The sequence below is a fragment of the Equus caballus genome, chromosome 4, assembly GCF_041296265.1.
Source record: "Equus caballus isolate H_3958 breed thoroughbred chromosome 4, TB-T2T, whole genome shotgun sequence".
Taxonomy (NCBI): Eukaryota; Metazoa; Chordata; class Mammalia; order Perissodactyla; family Equidae; genus Equus; species Equus caballus.
In genome coordinates this window covers 8,000,705-8,021,459 of record NC_091687.1, presented here as the reverse complement: position 1 = coordinate 8,021,459, position 20,755 = coordinate 8,000,705, and the positions used below count along the sequence as shown (strand labels likewise).

The 20,755-nt window shown below is 44.4% G+C and overlaps 1 protein-coding gene across 11 annotated transcripts in view; it reads left to right on the top strand.

Moving 5' to 3' along the window:
- Positions 1–20,755, top strand: part of LAMB4 (laminin subunit beta 4) — a 111,749-nt gene that overhangs the window by 40,213 nt on the left and 50,781 nt on the right. For 7 of the 11 annotated variants that reach the window (XM_070264324.1, XM_070264319.1, XM_070264323.1 and 4 more), the window contains 7 exons: positions 35–144; positions 2,294–2,373; positions 2,953–3,103; positions 8,801–8,932; positions 17,710–17,895; positions 19,550–19,665; positions 20,436–20,556. In XM_070264324.1, the coding sequence (XP_070120425.1) occupies positions 35–144; positions 2,294–2,373; positions 2,953–3,103; positions 8,801–8,932; positions 17,710–17,895; positions 19,550–19,665; positions 20,436–20,556 (896 nt within the window). The remainder of the gene's footprint in view (positions 1–34; positions 145–2,293; positions 2,374–2,952; positions 3,104–8,800; positions 8,933–17,709; positions 17,896–19,549; positions 19,666–20,435; positions 20,557–20,755) is intronic. The other 4 variants (XM_070264327.1, XM_023638907.2, XM_070264326.1 and 1 more) reach the window with 1 other exon arrangement.

Here is a 20,755-nt window from a genome sequence, read left to right as displayed (position 1 = left end):
AAAGACGAGAATGGTTGTGCATGCTGTGTTTCAGCCTGCGACTGTCACCCACACGGGAGTCTGCCACTCTCGCCCTGCGATGTGGATACAGGCCAATGCTTGTGCCAGCCGTCTGCCACCGGACCACGCTGTGATGAATGCGCTGTACGTATTTGCCTGTGATTTCTCTTGTACATAGCGATGTAGATTTCTACTGCCATTGACGAGAAGAGACTTGGTCTTGTAAATTGCTTGCCGCGTCCTTTTGTATTTCAGTACTCCTGTGGTAAAAGTATTTACACTACAGAAATCAGCAAACACTGTAAACCAGCCCCCAACCCTCCTGCAGAGAACTGGTGGTTAAACATTTACCAGCACCCCACCGGAGTGGACTGACTTGACCCAGGCAGCAACATCAATAGTTTTATCTGTTCTCCTGAAAGTGCCAAGCAGCAGAATATGACAGTATTTATCTGCCCCCTTCTTTTGCCCACCAGAACATGGGGCCTTTTCTTCTGTCTCTTGCACACAGTCCTGTTACCACCCTACCACTCCTTGCCTAAAAATATTTTGAACGAGCTCATTAAAAAAGAAACAGACGCACACTTAGGTTTAAAGGTATTATAGATTTCTGTGGGAAATAAACTCTTGGATTTTTTACAGACTCCACTAAACATATGAGCATGTATGTCTAAAATTAGTAAAATAAAACATTTTTTGCTCCATAAGAAATGTGTCATGCAATTAGGGAGTTAAAAACCCAACTCTTTTCTTTGTTCTCCAATCTTGGCAACCCAGCATGACATTTTAGAAAGAAAAAAACAAAAGCTTAACCTAATAAAAGAACAGTGACCTTGATGTGTCTGAATAAATGTCGCTGATAAATAAGAAACATATGCCTATTAGGACATAGTTTTGTGCTAATATTTTAAGCCATTTTACTGAAAACATATGAGGATGGGCAGAGGAGGTGGGGAAAGAAAGCAAGGGAGTAAATATGAAGAAGGAACTCCGTGTGAGCCAGGGCAGGTAATCCAGAAGTTTTACGTAGGAAGGTGAGCCACGCCAAGTTCGATGACCATGTATGGGCAACACGAAGAAGGATGCAGAGCTGGTTAAGAGGATCAGAGAAGACACCACATCAGATAATTCTAGACAAACCTCAGACTGATTTTTTTTGTTGGCAGATTAACTGCCACTGTGCAGCTCACTAGATTGTGTTTGCAGGAGGAAAATAACTGAGCAATGGCCGCCTCATGGGGGACTGGTCCACCGTGGCTGAGCCCATGCATCCGCCAGGTGCCCTGCATCCACGTCCATCTGATGGTGCCCTGGACCTGCACTGAGGTGGCCGATATGACAGCCACTCTGCCTAGAGGGAGTTTTCACAACCACATCCTGAGGGAAGCGGTTCATTTCACATTGTTTTTGCCTAAACTGAAGTTTGGTTTTGGAAAAAAAAATCAAATCTTTTGCTGCATTTTGTAACAAACTATGTCCATTTTTGTTTAAAATAAATCTTTTTGAGTAAAGTCAAGTGTAAAATTTTAGAAAATAACAACAAAAATACGGATGCTTAGCAAACTTGTTTCAAATAAGAGTTCCATGCCTATGGAGAGCTTAATTTTATCTGAGCGTGTTAAATAGAGATTGGAGGGGAAAGTATTTTTCTGAGCATTTTACAGTAAATGTTATCAGATTTCAGAAATATTTGTTTGTGTCTCCCCAGCTGTTTGTGCTAAATAAAAATCAAGATGTTGCAATGATGAAAAAGTCTTGAACAGAGTTGACTCTCCCGTGCAGACAGTTTATCATGCCAAAACAACTTATTTCCAAACAAACAATTCTACTAAACTGTGATATTCACATAAGATTGAAAAATCAGCTTGGTTGATTTTTTTACCCCAAAACATTTCAGTGTTGTGTAAGTAAAAATCCCTAGGGGTTTTGTGGTACAGGAATCTATCAGTTTTACAAAAGTGGTTGCAAATAGGCTAGTTGAAGACCTTTTACTCGTACTGGCCTCAAACAGCCCATCTGGAGGGTTGTGAATTGGCACTGCCAGAGGAACTGTGCGTTTCCATTGCATTTCCACTCGAAGCAATGCATGCACAACTCTCCTGTCCCCTTCATTTCGAGTCCTAGGAATGGGGGATGTGTGTGTCCTCCAGGATCATTACCAAGTGTACAGTGTGATCGTTCAGGCTGTGTGCCTACTTGGTATGCATCAATCAGTTGTAGCGATTTTAATCTTGTGCTTCAGAGCAGCAAATATCTTCATCCTTGGAATCAACTGAGCATTTTCTCTTGGTAGGTTGGATACTGGGGGCTGGAAAATCACCTCCACGGATGTTCTCCCTGCGACTGTGATATTGGAGGGGCCTATTCGAACGTGTAAGTCAGTAAGATGCGCGACAAAGTTCTGTGGCAATATTCTTCTCTCACGTTTCCACACAAAAGCACATTTTATTCCGATAGGATCATAGTCACAGGTGAAGGATTTTATTCCATGACAAGCAAAGGGCGTTGAAAAGCAACCGTCTGGAGACAGTCAATGCAGCCCCATTGATGTATTTTACTTCAAATGTTTCCAAGGGTGAGATAAACAACTCTGGCCCTTGGGAGCCCCTGGGGTGGTGGAATAGATGCCTGGAACCTATGGCTTGACCTACCTACAACAGCAACTTTTTGCTGCCCTGGAAAGAGGGGTCCTACACTCTCCTTTTCCCAGTTTTTCAAGCAGAACCAGAGAGCCTCTGAGGAAAGAATGGCTCCCTGGGTTTCCTGGATCTGGATTTGCTTTTCAAGACCAGACATGTAGAGCCCATGGCCTTTCGACATCCTCCCCAGGACGACTGATGGATCGATTCAAAGAATGGGTCCAAACTCAGGGAATTTACCCCGGCACCCCCAAGCCTTCATTCAACACTCACCTCCTCCACGTTTTCTCACGAAAGATTTGTTTTTCCTTAGGTGCTCACCCAAGGACGGGCAGTGTGAATGCCGCCCGCACATCACTGGCCGCAGCTGCACTGAACCAGCCCCCGGCTACTTCTTTGCTCCTTTGAACTTCTATCTCTATGAGGCAGAGGAAGCCATGCCACTGCAAGGACTTGCGCCCTTGGTTCGTATTTCATTTCCTCTTCTTGCAGACTTAATTTGGTGGAGTGTCAGTAAATACATACAGCAAACCCTTGAGATCGTGGGTAAAGTACCTGGGAAAGAGTGGTTTTGCCCACAAACACAGATGAGAGGAGAATTTATTATATCATGGAAGTGCAGATTAAATAAGTTCTTGAGGCTCTAGAGTCTGCATTTTATGTGTCTTTGCATCCCAGTTCTAGCACACAGCCTGGTACATAAGTGGGAATTGGATTAAGTTATGATGAAACGGACTTTACTTTTTGCTCTTTCAATGCACCTGGTGGATAGAACATGCTTATTGAGTACCTGCTTGTCTGCCTCCCCCACAGTCCTATAAGCGATGAGATGAAGGGAGGACGTGCATCCCATTCACCATTGTTGCTCTAGTGCCTGGCATAGTGCCTGACACATAGTAGGAACTTCATAGATCTCTAATGAATGAATGAATGAATGGATACAAGACACAAGAGAAGTGTAAGATGTGCTCTCTGTCCTGATGCTGATCTCAGATGAGCAGTTCTCGTGCAACTCAGTGGTGTTCACGGGAGTGTGTGGTTGTAAATGTCTCTTGGTGTTCTACTTCGGTTCCTACAAGTCACAGCCCTGCAGGATATTTTCCCTAAAACTATTTTTCTAGAAGTCTTGTTAGAGGAGCACACACACGTGAAATGATTAGAGAAAATGCAACTTAGACTCCCGTAACCCTCTCAAGCATGTGACTGGCCACAGACAAGGATATAACAAAGGAAAGGTCATGTGAGGTGAAAGTCTTCAAGGAGAGAAAGCATGTGCAAGCTGACACTCAAGACAGGACTAGGATAGAAAGCGGGGAGCTCGCTCCAGGTGCCAGTGACTCAGTCGTTCCTGAGGTCTCTTCCTTATCTGGACACTCTTGGTGGGGAGGGGTGACAGTGCTCCTCAGGAGGCTTGGAATTTGCTCCTCTGCTGACACAGGAGCAGGCAGCATTCACTGTTCCCGTTGTGGTTCCCACTGTGGTTCGCGGAATCAAAATGAAGCCCTCCTGTGTCTGGATTCTGCTTCATGGTCTTTAAGATTGCATCTTTATGGTGGTGACTGAAAAAACTTTTGAAAAGGAGTGTTGGTATTTATATTTAGGCTGTAACTATTGTGAAAGAATAGGAAATATGTGTGTTGCTCTCTGTCCCCGGTTCCTGGCACAGCTCGTAAAACCTGTGTAATTTCCTAAACGATAAGAGCACGAGAGTGTCTTTTGTTGTAATATTTGGCCTTTGACCCCAGTTCTTGACCCAGAGCTCCTAAACCCTTTGAAATTTCCTGGGTGATAGGAATGTCTTTTGTTCTAATGAGGAGACTTGGACTCTGGCATAGCTTCAAGATGGGGCTGGTCACCAGAAAGACCACGTCATGGCTAGAAGCTTGAAATTTTCAGCTCCATCTCCCATCTTCCAGGAAGGTGAGAAGGCTGGAGACTGAGTTAACGATTGATCATACCTTTGTGATGAAGCCTCCATAAAAATCCCCGAAGTACTGGGTTCAGAGGGCTTCCAAGTTGGTGAACACATCCATGTGTGGGAGGGTGGTGCCCCCCAACTCCATGGGGCCAGAAGCTCCTGTGTCTGGGATCCTTCCAGTCCTCACTCGATGTATCTCTTCATCCGACTGTTTATCCTTTACTATACTCTTATTATATAATAAACCAGTAAACATAAATAAACATTTCCCTGGGTTCTGTGAGCCTTTATACCAAATTATCAAACTCAGGGAAGGGATCATGGGAGCCCCAACTTATCGCCGGTTGGTCAGAAGTACAAGTAATAATCTAGATATGCTACTGGCATCTGAAAGGGGAGGCAGTCTTGTAGGACTGAGCTCTTAACCTATGGGATCTGACACTAACTCCAGACAGATAGCGTCAGAACTGAATTAAGTTAAGGACACCTACTGATGTCAGAGACTTGTTTGGTGTGGGAATAAAGCCACACCCCCAGTGTCAGAAGTGTTGTGAGTGTGGTAATAGTGTGAGAGTAGAGGAGAAACACGAGTGAGTTGCCTATACAACTAAAAATATATGTGTTTCCATTTTTCAGAAAAGAAGGCATAAAACAAACATGATTCTCTAAAATAGATGGACTGTTACTTACCATTTATTCAGGACACACTGTGTGGAGGGAGCTGACCGCTATTAAATAGGATAATATCACATATGCTGATCCATCTCCAAACCAGGGGTTGTGACTAGAGTGTGTGACGTGAATCCTTATTCCTCTCTCCATGGCTTAAAGGAAAAAATCAAGGATACAGAGTGGGTTTAAATGGCAAGGAAAATTGCTGAAAAGATTGGAAAGTAATACCTATAAATGAAGGAAAGGAAACTCAAGGTGGGATTGATGTTAAGTGTTCAAAGGGTAGTAACATGAATAATTTTCATCTCCGCTAACAACATGATCTTTAATTATAGTAGAAAAGATTTAAGTTAGACACCATTTAATTATTTGTGCATTCATTTAACAAATATTTATGGTGTGCTTACTGTGCTGTTGCTGCTGATGATATTAATAAAACTTCCATTTATTTAATGCTCTGTGCTTTGCACTTTATGTATATGTTATCTCATTTAACTTTCCAAACAACCTAAGTGTTTTCATCCTTCATTTCCAGATGAGGGAAAACATTAGAGAAGTTAAGTGACTTGCCCAAAGTCACACAGCTGGAGGCAGTGGGCCCTGGGTTGAAAGCCAGGTCCATCTGGTTTCAAAACTTATGCTCTTAACCCATCAATGTGTTGTCCACCCACATGTATACCACTGAGCTCCAGGCTAAGGGTGACATAGAAAGGGTTTAGTTAGGGTCCTTGCCCTCCAGGAGTTTTTAACCATAACTGATACATTTACATAGATAGCTCAGGGTGGGGGCTGTGTCATATGACCATATGGTAGATGTGATAGGATTTTGGAGCCATGAGTGATCCGTTATGAACAGGCTTAACACACAGGTAGAAAAATCTGGCCCGAGACTTGAAAACAATAAGAATTTCTATTGGTGGACTAGGTGAGAAGACAGTCCAGCCAAGGAAAGTTATAAGTAATGGCTCAGGGGAGAATCAATGCGGGTATAGTCACAGGTAGAAGAGGGAGTTTACACAGGGAAGAAGTACGGGGAAAGAACATCAGATTCTAGTAAAGAGGCTAAATTTTATTCTCTGGGCCATGAGGACTCATTGGAGCTCTCTGAGCAAGGGAATGACGTGGTAAAGACTGTCCTCAGTGTTCTTCTAAACGTGGTCCAGCAGAAGTGAAGCCCGGGATGGGGGGAGAGCAGTCTGCAATAGTCCAGACAGGAATGAAGAAGAGCCTAAGTTAAGAGGTCGCAGAGAGAAGAGAAAGGATGGAGATGCAGATATGAAGGATGTGAATCCAAGACCGCATCTTATGAGTATTTGTTGTACTTCTCCAACTGGAGAACTAAAAGAATGACAATTAACTGTCTTGGTGGGACTATCTTAGTCCGTCTGGGCTGCTATAACAAAAATACCATAGACCGAGTGGCTTATAAACAACGTAAATTTATTTCTCACAGTTCTGGAACCTGGGAAATCAAGAGCAAGGCACCGGCAGATTCGGTGTCTGACGAGAACCTGTTTCCTGGTTCATAGACAGCTGTCCTTTTGCCAAGTCCTCACATGTCAGAAGGGGCAAAGGAGCTCTCTTTTATCGCGTGCTAATCTATTCATGAGGGCTCTGGCCTCGTGACCTAATTACCTCCCAAAAACCCCACCTCCAAATACCATCGCATTGGGGATTAGGTTCAAGGTATGAATTTTGAAGGGACACAAACCTTCAGTTTATGGCAATATCCTCGCTACTCAAAATGTGGTCTATAGACCAACAATATTGGCATCACCTGGGAGTTCATTAGACTCAGAGCATCTCAGGTCCCAGCCCAGACCTATTGAATCAAGTCTGCATGTTGACAAGATCCCCAGAGGGTTGGTATGCAGTTTGGGGAGCACCAGTTTATTTTCTTATGGAAACTACCTGTGGTCACAAAAGTTAATGTTGATCAAATTTAGCTTAGTATAGAGTTGAACATAGTATAGTTGGTATATCGTATAGTTAATAATATATATAGTAACACAGAATGTTATATATACATATTACATTATATATAATATGTAATTTAACATAGTATAGTTAATGATATAACATAGTATAGAATCGTATAAAGTTAATTCCATAATACGTTTTCTGTATAAAATTAGTAGAATAGGGGGCTGGCCCCGTGGCCGAGTGGTTAAGTTCGCGCACTGCGCTGCAGGCGGCCCAGTGTTTTGTTGGTTCGAATCCTGGGCGCGGACATGGCACTGCTCATCAAACCACGCTGAGGCAGCGTCCCACATGCCACAACTAGAAGGACCCACAACGAAGAATACACAACTATGTACCGGGGGGCTTTGGGGAGAAAAAGGAAAAAAAAATAAAATCTTTAAAAAAAAAAAAATTAGTAGAATAGTTTATAATTCTATGTTACAAGATGACTACAATTGGTGAGAAAAAAGAAAGAAGAGGACAAACAAACATAATCCAGTGTGGTCTGTCCAAAGGGTCAGCATCGCGGAGAAGTCAAGCAGCTGGTCAGAGAGCGTGGCTGAGAATCTGAATAGTAAACCCTAGAATAAGGTGGTTTCTGAAGCAGACCACAGCTGACTTGGGGGCGGAAGGCTCATGATGAACAACCAGGGCATCAGTGAAATTAAAAATGCTGTTGGTAAAACCAACAATGAAACACTAACCAAGCCAACACGAGTGTGCAGGGTATAGTGAAAATTTGGAGACAAGCAATTGGAGATTCTAACTGGGTCATCAGCTGAATGACCCAGGAGATGATATAAAAGAGAAGCCCTCAAAAACCAGGATTTGAAGGAAACTGGAGTGGCGTGAATGCAATTCCTCTGCTTTAGTTTGGCTGGTGGAATTTGGCTGTCCTGGTATAACCTCTCCTGGGAATTTAAAAGGCCGAATCCTATAAACTGTGAGAACTAAGAGGAATTGGTCTGGAGAGTGTCAAAAGTTGCAATATAAGAAATCTTTGAATATCCGTACCATGTCTATTGTTGATTTTCTATTTCTCCCTGAGATTTCACATTAAAACCTAGCTTTTGTACTTCTTTGGAGGAAGATTAGCCCTGAGCTAATATCCACCACCAACCCTCCCCTTTTTGCTGAGGAAGATTGGCCCTGAGCTAACATCTGTGCCCATCTTCCTCTACTTTATTTGTGGGACACCTGCCACAGCATGGCTTGATGAGCAGTGTGTAGGTCCGTGCCCAGGATCCAAACCTGTGAATCTCAGGCTGCTGAAGCACAGCACGCAACCTTAACCACTACACCACTGGACCAGCCCCTGTACTTTTTTTAAACACCATAAAAGCAGCATATAAGAATAAATGTTTTCCAAGTTTAAAATTTCACTAGTATAGCATCCTTTAAAAAGAAAACCCAACACGTGGTCTTAAGACCACCAAAAATTTCCCATTTTCACAGAGAAATTAAAAAATTATAAACTGCCTCCATGAAGGCTTCCTGAAGCTATTAAATAAGATTACCTTTTAAATGATGGTATAATCTGAACCCTTGAACTATGGTATAATTGGAACTTTTGCTGGTTACTTACATTGTCACTTCTTTTCTTTTTAAGATATTAGCAACAGCTTTGCCTACATGTGATGTGTATTTCCGGCAACAAGGAAATGATTTCATAATTGACAAAGGAAACATAATACTGAAGAGAAATCAGAAACAAAGCCTACGTGCAGACAAGCCGAGTGAGGTAACCCGTTTCTCCATGGCCTTTGTCTGTCGTCCATAAACGAATAACCCAGGTCATGAGCTTAACACCACGCCTGACCGCGTAAGAGCTCAGTCAGTATAGCCCTCATTATCCTCAGGAATAGAATGGAGGAAAGGAAGAAGCAAGCTCAAAGTAGTTAGAGCCTCTGGGGAAAACTTCAATAGGCTTCTTTCTTTTCAAAACGAAAATTTCTGGAAAGCTGGCTTCTGGAGAGTTGGAGAGTCATGTAGTATGAATTCATAGTTTCCTGTCATTTTAGTAAGGAAAGGTATGGCCCTGAGGAATGGCACTCCTCCTAGCTGGAGGAAAAAGGACATGCTGATATCCCTGGGGACAGTGCCCGGCTCATCTAGGGACAGTGCATGGCGATGCCCTAGATTCTAAGGCAGATGCAGATGGTCAGCGCCAGTGTGCGTGCCAGGATGATGCTGCCTCCTCAGAGCCCTGCCTCCAATGGCTTCATAAGGCCCGGGGGGCGGGGGGGGGGGACCCGAATACTGTGCAGCCATCCAACTATTATTCATGCATAGTCGGGGCCACTTTCAATCTGTTTGTTTGTTCGTTCATCCATTACACCAAGGTCTTCATTGAGTGTTCCTGTGCGCGCATACGTGAATGGGCATGTTGGAAAAGCAAACGAAAGCAGACGCTGGCTGCCTTGTTTACAAACCCAGCTCTTGAAACAGTTCTTTACACATAAGAGACCTTCTTGAGTCTTGAAATGGTTGAATGAATGACAACAGAAACACTTGGATGCAGAGCCTACACTTAAGATTGTTGTTGAGGAAATGAGCCATGTATTAAACAACGAATGTGTGGCAGGGAGGGTGGGGGGTAAGCATAAAAGAGATGCACATAACATGATCTGGACTTCAGACTCAGGAGAATTACCTCCAGCAGAGAAGGGCAGGGAATGCAGGAGGGGGTTCTTCCTCCCTCTCGGTCCATGTGCACCAGTCACGGTGGCTTCGCTCTCTCCTACTTGCTTGTATTCCCACATCATGCACCCTTGAAGCCTTCTCTGACTGTCCAGGCTCCTTCATCTGCAGTCCACCTGAAAGAGAGGAGGGGGCGGTGAGTCAGTACTCCCCTCCCCTCACTCCATGTGGCACTGGTCAGTGAGCCTAAGATTTTACTGGACATAAGTATTGCTCAGGGAATTCCTTTAGAATGCGGACTCACAGGACCATACCCTCAAGACGCTGAATCAGGGAATCTGAGACTGGCCAGGAAATCTGCATATTTGCCAAGTACCCCAAGGGGATTCTGATACGGCACTCCATGACTTTGAGAAACAGTGTTGTAAGCATCCACGACCTGCTCTCCTGACTTTTGCCTGAAATGACCACCTCTGTATTACTGATTTGCAAACTTCCACTCATCCATTAAGACTCAATTTATCTTTCTCGGACATTCCCTACTCTGACATCTGGACGTAATTAATTGCTTCCATCTCTAGGGGCCCATAGATCAGTAATGTTTAAACTTCAGGTCATACCTATTAGTAAGTAGGTCATGAAATCAATTGACTAGGTCAGCGTAGTGCAACAAAAGAATATGAAATGAAGGCATATTTTCATGTGAAACTTTTGTAAAAACATGTGCACGTGCCTGCATGCTGAATCACTGTCTTACGTTGAGTCCCCTAGAAGCATAGATTACAATGGAGATTCCGGTGCATGTGCTTTATTGAGGAAGCGCTCATCAGGAGAAACCTGTAAGAAAGCGAGGACAGAAGGCTGGGGAGGGGGAAAGTGATGCACAGATGGGGCCTGGGGTAGAGTCTCGCCTTGGCCTGATTTCCCGGGGAAACTCTGAAAGATGAACCTCACCACAGTTTCCCCCACGGAGGCCAAAGGGCCAGCCTGTCATAATCCCACGTCAGTCAGTCATGGCTGTAGACTGCCAGGGCTGATACAGAGAGCCTCCCAGATGAGGTGGCTCCCACAAGCCAAGGGCAATTCTCAAGAGAAGGAAGCAGTGGAGAACCATAGCAGCCAACAGTCACAGAACTGGTGGCTGGATAGAGTGGCCCAGTAAAAGGGACCCAGCAGTGTACTAACAGCATCGACTAAAGTCTACTCCTTGCGTGCTCAGACCCATGTGCAGGGCCCAGGGTGAAATAAAAACGCAGGGCCCCTTGTTCAAAAGTTAGGGAAAAAGGGGGCTGGCCCCGTGGCCGAGTGGTTAAGTTCGCGCGCTCCGCTGCAGGCGGCCCAGTGTTTCGTTGGTTCGAATCCTGGGCGCGGACATGGCACTGCTCATCAGACCACGCTGAGGCAGCGTCTCACATGCCACAACTAGAAGGACCCACAACGAAGAATATACAACTATGTACGGGGGGCTTTGGGGAGAAAAAGGAAAAAATAAAATCTATAAAAAATAAAAATAAATAAATAAATAAAAAGTTAGGGAAAAGGGCCATTGAAGGTAGTAAAATATAAAGCTTTTTACTTTCTTCCATAGTCTCTCTCTCGACTTGTCAGGTGTTTTCTATCTGCTATTTAATGTCATTCTAAGCAAAGAAATATTAAAAATTTAAATAATTAACGTGAATTATACTATTCATCTTTAAATCATGCAATATCAATTTTAGTTGCAAACATAAGAAGCATAACATTTCTTAATTAAACATAACATTTAACTCATGTGCAGAATCACTGAAATTACACAGTTCATACTTTGTAGTCATATATGCATGTGTATTTCAATCTTTCCAGAACAGGGAGAATGCTGCACAAAACTAACTCAACTGTTTTCTTGGGATTTTTTTTGTGTGTATGAGGAAGATTGTCATCGAGCTAACATGTGCACCAATCTTCCTCTATTTTTTATGTGGGACACTGCCACAGCATGGCTTGACAAGTGGTGTTAGGTCCGTGCCCAGAATCCTAACCTGTGAATTTCAGGCTGCTGAAGCGGAGCATGTGAAAGTAACCACTACACCACCAGGCTGGCTCCCTAACTCAGCTTTTCTTTCACTTTTTTTTTTTTTTTGTGAGGAAGATTAGCCCTGAGCTAACATCTGCCGCCAATCCTCCTCTTTTTGCTGAGGAAGACTGGCCCTGAGCTAGCATCTGCCCATCTTCCTCTACTTTATATGTGGGGCGCCTGCCACAGCATGGCTTGCCAAGCGGTGCCATGTCCGCACCCAGGATCCAACCTGCTGAACCCTGGGCCGCTGAAGCAGAATGTTCAAACTTAACCACTGCGCCAACGGGCCGGCCCCTTATTTCACTTTTTGAAACGTGTTCTACGAACCCTCTCTACCTTCAGTTTACTAATGAGTAAGGAAGGACTGAAAGGGAGGGAAACAGTGAGTTGTCCTCTCTTTCTCTTTCCTTCTAGTCATCATTTGCAGAGTAAGTATTGGCCAATACAGGGAAGTAACATGGATAATGTGTTTCTTAGAATGCCTTTGCCTTCTTTCTGCTTTCAAAGCAAGTTTTGGTTGGAACTGAAAGCTTGGCTTCTTGGAGCTATCAGCAACCCTGCTTACTCAGTCATAGATGGGACATGCTTACTCTGTACTCACTTTGAGTCTCACTGAACACCTTTCTGTAGCAGGTCCACTTGAATCCTATGCTCATGGGCATCATGTGCACTATATGTGAAGGGGGCAGCAAAGAAGCAGACACGTATTATGTGTATCTCTTCTGCTCATGAGCATGTTCCATTGTCCCAAGAGACTTCGCTTACAAAACAACTTCAAAGATAAAATTATTAATTATTTCAAAATGGTGACAGGAGAGCGCTAAACCAAGCATGAGGCCCTTCTGAGCATGGGGCGCTGGGCAACTACACAGGTTGCATGCCCATGAGGCTGACTCTGCACGTGTGCTTCTTATATGAAGTTCACTCGATGCAGGCACAGCTTCTCCAGGATTCTCACTGGCCGCAATTCCTGGGGAAATTTACAAAAGAGGTTTAGTGGGACAAACTGCAGCCTCCAACCGTTTTGAGGTTAGTTGGTCCCAAGGTTTTAACTGATACCCACTATCTCCCTCCCTCCTTGCCACCCATTCTAGATTCCCCTCATCCCCAACTGGCACTTCTGCTAGGTGGGGTGATCCAGACCCTCATCCCTCTGGGGTCTGAGACCATGGGTACCACATCGTTATCAGGCCACATGTATGGGAGAACCAGAGGTGCCTCAGTGGATCACCTCAGTGCTGTACATATTCCCAATGTACAATGTCCCAATTATACGGCAACCGCCCTCCCAGTTAGGGTAATTCCTTCCCGTGTCTGCTGGTCTACTGGCATGAGGGGCCCAAGTGGCCATGCAGCAGCCATAGCTTTAAGGTTAGTGGGATCCTTTGTCCTTACCCAAGAATTAAGACAGCTAGACCCACAGAGCCTAAATTTGCAAGGACAAGAAACCCAAATTCCTATGGTCACTGGGAGTGACAGTGAGCTTGGCTACTCCTACTTTGTTCTCAACCCCGCGTTTTCTTCCTATTGGGGACACAGCATCACATATGGTTTAAGGAATAAATAATGTCCTGAAAAATACAGTACCATCTCCCAGGGTGTCATTTCTAAGCTGGTGAATCTGATGTGTCTTAAAGGGGCCCCATTCCACTGCCATCTCGGGTCACCATCTTCTAGATGGCATGGTTTGTGTAGGAGTGGTGGATCCCAAAGTCATATGACCACTGCTACACTTCTTTGGCTGTAAAGTGGGTCCCTTGGGTTGAGGAGTTGTTATGTTTTTCCATGTGGTGAATCAGATACTTTATGAGCCCTCAGAGAGTCATGTTGACCAAGGCCTTAGAGTGTCTGATTCTCACTATGGGAGACCACACAGCATTGCCTTGGACCAAGGCACCCATTTCACTATCCTTCAATATAGGGGATCGGTGTGATATTTTGTGGACTATCTGCATGGTCCAGATCCTTTTGGGCTATATTCTTACAGGGAGCAGGAGATTTAACAGGCTTGGAGCAAGACTGAATATACGCTACTGCTCATCCCAAGTGACCCCAGATTGCTTCTGTTCCTTCTCCTTCATGGGCATGGAAAGGAGTACATTTTGCATTTCCATAGCTGCATATCATGCACCACATGGTGTTTTAATCGGCTCTGGTAAAGCTAATCCATCCTGCCCAACAGCTGCAAGTGAGGCTACGACTTGGTTAAGTTTGTATTAAATTTGTGATGGGGATATGGTGGGAACCACCACCAAGTCTTGAGAGTGGCACTCTGAAGATTTCTCTGATTTCAATATTTTTTTATTTCCTATCTTGGCTTGGTGGGGAGGAGGGCAAGCTTTTACTTGGCATTTCCTACCATAAGAGCTCTTACCTTACAGGTCAAAGATCAATGGACACTGCTAAGCAGATCCATTCCAATTACATATTCAGGAATTGAAGGAAATGATCAATGGGCAGCTCAGTAAACCCAGGGAACCTACTGTGAAAAGGATCTGGGCCAGGACTCCATGTATTGCCTGACCCTCATGCACCCCTATTCTACTGGGGAGACCATGATGGTACTTTGGGTACCTGGCTTCAGCATCAACTCAAATCCTATATCAAATCCTGGCCCTTGAAAGATCTAGGTATTTCTCCTTCCCCAATGGACTCAAGTAAATAACCATAGATCTGTTTGGGAAGTAACTGAGAGAATCACACTGGCCGTGGTATTGGAGTGTCTTTCCTCATGGGGATCTGGCTTTTCATTCAGTCACTGGGTTCTGGATCTGAGAAGTGGCTCATATCTAGAAACTTGGCAAAGGATCATGTCTTTGCATTGGGACAGCTGACCTCAGCCTTCGCTAATTTATATTTGATCACTTTTGATTATATAGATTAAGCAATACTTTTGTTGACTGCTCATCGATCTGGTTCTTAGGAACGCCATATTCTATTAACCATCTTCGTAGACGATTCCTCTGGGTCAGTCCCCCTTGGCTCCTATTCCAACCTTGCTGCCCATTATAATAATTATCTGCTTCTTGCTTTTAAGAGTTAAGTGCTACCCAGACTTTGATAGTCTAGGATCCTATCCTCCACATTGATACAAGGAGCTCAGCTTTGTAGCAGTTTATCCTACCAGCATATAGAGGATACCCAATACTCAGCTTCTCAATGATGCTGGTGCCGCCCCCTGCCCGTTCATTCTTTACTGTCTTGATAAATGGAGTATCCTCCAGACCCCCTAAGGAAAACTCAGGTGGTGGGCTTTCTGTCTTGTATCCTAGATCTATCCTAGCATGCCTGCTTCTTTGAGCCGTATATCCTTTCCTCCACAGTCTGCTACGGCAGTTCTGCCACCCCTGCTTCATTTACTCTGGGCGCAACTTTTGCTAAGCTTCCAAGAGCTACTCCAGCAACGCATTAGGTCTCTCTCCCAAGGCTCCAGGGCCCTTGCCAGGCTGTTACATCCTATATCACCAGTGACCCCAAATCAACAAGCTCTCCTTATTTAGTTTCATATTCTGCTCCCTTGGTCTAGCACCCTCAGGATCCACAGCCAGCCATTCTCTCCCAGTTGCTGCTGGTACGTGTTAGCCAGGTCCCTCTCAGATATCCAGCACTTTCCCCGTCAGATCACGCTGAAACTTCACGCGAATTATCAGGCAAGTGGTCAGGAGGGGTGGTACAGGCAGATCTTGAAGAAGGTACACATGTTCCTTTAAGGCACCTGCATCACTTGAGATTTCTGCATTGTCTTCAGATGTGGCAGGGGTGGAGTGGAGGTGAGTAGATTACTTCTGTAGTCTAGGAGTGCTCAGGTGAACCTCAGGGTTCAGGACTCATGTCTCAAGGTCCCACTGCTTCCCTGTGAAGGGCCTGACGTTGGCAGAGGTGACTTACCTTGGCTGAGAACTCAGCCTTCTCTGAAGTTCTGCAACCCTGAGTCTTGTGCCTGGTCTTCAGCTCTTCCTGCCTCCAGCTAAAGGAGATGAGAGTCTCTTTAAATGCCTCCAAGGAGGCCCTCTGATTATCACAATTTGCTTTAAATTGGTGCTTGTTTGCCCTGAGCCTGTCATCTGCTCTCGGCAAAGCATCAATGGCATTCAACAGCAGCCACCTATTTCCTCAGTTCCTGTAAGCCCTATTTCCCCCATATCTCTCAACGCCAGAAATATGGCTCCCGTCAGTGCCTCCCCTTCCCGCTTTATCCTGCCCCAGTTCTCCACAGGTGACAGTTTTAGCAATTGCTGTGCACGCCAGGGATCCTCAGTACCTTTCACACTGGGTCCTCACAGCCAGCTGAACAGAAAATGATCCACCTCCAGAATTGCATCTCAGAATCTTCTTCTAGGTAAACTGTCTGGTACCCACTGTCTCAGGCCAGGTGCCCTAGAAACAAAGCCTGAGACCAAATTCAGGTGCGTGTGATTTATTAAGGAAGTATTAAGAGAGTGAAGGAAACAACATAGAGTAAGATGTGGTCCCGGGGAAAAAAACCTTGGATTGATCCACAGAGGAGCTCAGAAAGAAATTGCAGCCAAAGCTGCCCAGCCCCCTAAGACGACAGACCAGCCTTATATACCCTGGTACCAATCAGGAAATATATACCCTGATACCAATCAGGAAATCCTTGGCTGCAAGGCCCCGCAGGGGTGGGGGTGGGGTGGGGTGGGCTGTGGGAGGGCAATTCTATGGAGAAGCGGGGCAACTGTGAACTATTACAAGCCACACATGCCACAACTGGGGGATGGGTGCACCACTCAGGTAAAGGGGATCTGGGGGGTCACCTACAGTGTCTATTGCCATCGTGAGAGTATTTTTGAAATGTTTGAAAACGTTGCATATAGCTGAGTTTACATATACCTCTGTCTGTTGAAACCCAATCTGGCGGTATAGTCTCTTATTTACATTTCAGTCTCCCGTGCAAGATTCTACACTCCTCTGTGGCAGGGACTCTGTCCCATTCATCTTTGCATTCCTAATTCAGAGGCTGGCATTGAATTGTGACTAAATCAACGTTTATCAAATGAAGAGTACTTTGGGGTAGGTCACAGAGCAACTTGAACTCCTGGCTAAGCAATTTGGGCGTGATTCCGTTGGCAGTTAGAAAGTATTTGAGATGCTTGTTGGCAGCAGTGCGTAATGTGTGTTGGACTAGGGAGCGATGGAGAGAGCAGCCAAGAAACTGTTGCAGCAATACAGGCAGAAAGTAGCAAGCGGTGGCATTCCGATGGAGGCTGTGAGCGTGGAGGGGCAGATGTAGAAGTCATTAAAGAAGTGCTATCTGCAGGATCCAGATGACCCCAGGCTGCCATCCAGACTAGAGACTAGCAGGGATGCTAATCAACTGAGCGTGTTGGGAGTTTTGTACCTACATGCCCCCTGGCAGATAGAAGAAGAGCATTTCTCATGTTTGCATGGAAGCAATATCTAATACGTCCATGTGGGTTTCCTCATTGTCATGCATAATTAGGAGAAATCTGTGAGTAGGGATGGGAATATTTTGCTTCTCTTCATATTTTGGCCAGAACTGCAAGTCTTATCTGAGAAAAGCCAAGGTCATCCGTGTGGAATTTGCTCGCTTCATTAGCACATGGGCTGCTTAAAATTAAAGTGCTTTCAAATCAATCATTCTATACAGTAACGTATGTTCCAAAACTGCAGATTCCACACGTTTTTCTCGGCTGTATTCTGGACTGTATCCTGGTTGGAATAATTTATCCATGACTCAGATGGATCATATACCCATCAGGAAATAGATGTTTTTCTTCTTTTCTGAGCTCTTCCAGGCCTTGACTGTAGGCAAAGCTATGTACATTCCTCTCCAATTTTAGGGCTCGGCGACTTTCGGCCAGGTGCCTGCTGATCACGGTGTTTTCCCAGAGCCGGTTCCTGGGAGCCCTGTTACCTGGACTGGGCCTGGATTTGCCAGGGTTCTCCCTGGGGCTGGCTTGAGATTTACAGTCAACAACATTCCCTCTGCCATGGACTTCGCTGTTGCCATTCGCTATGAAACTCAGGTACCCTTTAACTTCAACTTCTTCGTGGTAAAAAACTGAATGAAATACGTTCTCGAGCTGAGTATTTCCATTCCTGTCTTGCTAGATAAGTTCCTCGTAAAATGATTTGCCAAAAGTAGAACATCTGGACTCCATTATAAACCAAAGCGTTTCCTAAAGACATTAAAGCAACCCAGAGAGCCGTAGGCACACATGCTCTATTCCACGGAGAGAGCTAAAGTCGGAGTTATATATTTAACTGTGAGGACGTGGTGATGGAATGTTTGTGTAAGAATAATAAATAATGAAAATAACGCAAATCTCGCTCTCCTGGGACTTTTTTTTCTGAAAATTTTATAAACTAACATATGTGCACAGATTCAGCCTCAGAAGGATGCAGAAGAGATCGTTTGCACTTGAATTTTACCCTGAAACAAGAGAAAAACTAAAAGCAGGCTGCTCCTCTTGCCCCCACCACCTTGCCACCCCTTCCGCCTGCCTTTGAGAAATATCTGAAACAGAACAGAAACCAAATTAGAAAAGTATTTGATCGAGAGCAACAGATCTTAACCTTTTCTTTGCAGGAACTTTTCTTTGATAATCTGAAACCCCACAGACCCTCTACCCTGAAAAGTGTTTTATGTGACTGTGGGGTGGTCTCAGAGTCCCAGCAATCCCTCTAGGGACCTCATTCTGGAAGCGCTCACTGTGTACTGTATGACCAGAGCTGCTGACCCACTTTCAAACTCTTGATGTGACATAATTCTCTATTTCTCACTTAAAAATGAAAGCCAAGGGACTTCAGTGAACTTTGACCTGGTGAGTATGGCAAGAAAGTCATTAAAAATATATACATATGTATATTAATTTTTCCATGGAGAGGACGTACCTCTGACAGCTTTTTTTTTTTTTTAAGATTGGCTCTGAGCTAACATCTGTTGCCAATCATCTTTTTTCCTTCTTCTCTCTAAAGTGCCCCAGTACATAGTTGTATATTCTAGTTGTAGGTCCTTCTGGTTCTGCTATGTGGGACGCCACCTCAGCGTGGCCTGATGAGCACAGCTAGGTCCACATCCAGGATCAGAACCACTGAAACCCTGGAACTCCAAAGCAGAGTGTGCAAACTTAGCTACTCGGCCACAGGGCCGGTCCCTGACAGCTTCAAAAAGCTTCTCCAAATTGTAAGGCTTCCAGAGTATAGCTAATTAGCATATGCTATAAATATGTTTATTTATACACATGTAAATATATCTACTAATATAATAATTATTAAATGTAATTTATATAATAATATATTTATGTAATAATATGAAAAAGTCTATATCCTTTTGTGGAGAATTTCGAATTTTTACTTTTGTTCTATGATCCAAGGATGTGATGAATTAATCAACTCTTTGGGAGACAAAGGTTAAAAATTAGACCTGGCAGGAGTGCCAGTGTTTTTTCTGGGCCCATGAGCTGTAGCAATGGCCAGAAATAATATTCTTTCTACCTGGATCACAACTCAGGCGCCAGAGAGTTGAGTCTGACAGGAAACCTCTAAGATTTCTTTCAACTCCAAAATTCTATTTTCCAAGCAGGCTGTGGGTTGCAAATTTGATTCCATGCACTATCCATTCGGTATGTTTGTGCGTGCATCCTCATGGGCGCATGCTTTTATGTCATGTCTGTTTAGTCCGCAGATGACTGGGCTGTCCAGATCATGGTCAACCCCCCCAGAGGGAGCAAGCACTGTACACGCAAGACCCCATGGCCGAAGCCTCAGTCTTTTGCCTTACCAGCGGCTTCCAGGTATGCTTGGGACCTGTCCCCAAACACTGAAGCTTTCTTGGAACCTCCTTCATCTATCAACAATTTGTATCCAGGAACTAAGTGGGAGAAGAGATGTATTAAAGGAGACTATAACATTTCCTAAGGGGTCACTGTGTGCTATGCCGTGCTTTACACTTAATATCACATTTAATCTTCCTAACGACTCAATGAGATAGATCTTGTCTTCACCAGACGAGGAGGAAGTTGAGAATGAGAATACTTAGATGATGCCCAAGTCTCACCACTAATGTGTGGCAGAACCAGGATTCCAGGCCAGATCTCCTGACTCTAAATCTTGAATGTTCCCTTCCCATTCCCGAGATGGCCTGGAGATGTGAGAAAGTGAAATGCTACAAGACAAAGACTAAAATATTCAGCTCGAGTTATCTCAACAGCTGAGAATCTATGAAGTGAAAAGCTACTAATTTTGAGGCCACTAATTTTAGCATGGTAGGTAGGATGAAGAACATTCGTTCCATCCTTTTCCCAGAGCAGTCATGGCGACCCATGGCCAATAGTTTCTAAGTCTTTGCTATTTGGCACAATCCTATGCAAGAGCCACGGAGAATCTGAGTGCAAATTTATTGTCTACCCAACCCACCTGAGCTGGTCTAGACGTCGACCTGGCCTCTGCCTCACAATGGAACCCATTTCACAGCGCAGGTGGAATACTACCAAATGCTATGGCCACTTCGGTTATATAACTGGACTTTTCTCACTGAACTTTTGCTTGATTTCTCTTAATACAGAATCGTGCTGCTTCCCACACCCATCTGTTTAGAACCAGATGTACAATATTCCATAGATGTCTACTTTTCCCAGCCTTTGGAAGGAAGGTCCCACGCTCATTCACACATTCTAGTTGACTCTGTAAGTATCATAGAGCTTTGTGGGGGCCCCCTTCTAAACTGGGCTCCGTTATAATTCTGCTTTTAGACTGTGGTGAAACGTTTCTTGAGAAGTATGTGTGTTTATTTCACTAGAAAAATCACCTATTCTCTATAAAAGTCACCTAATAAAAATGGTAAATCTTACAAAATAGTATGTGCCAGTAACGATTTGAAGTGTT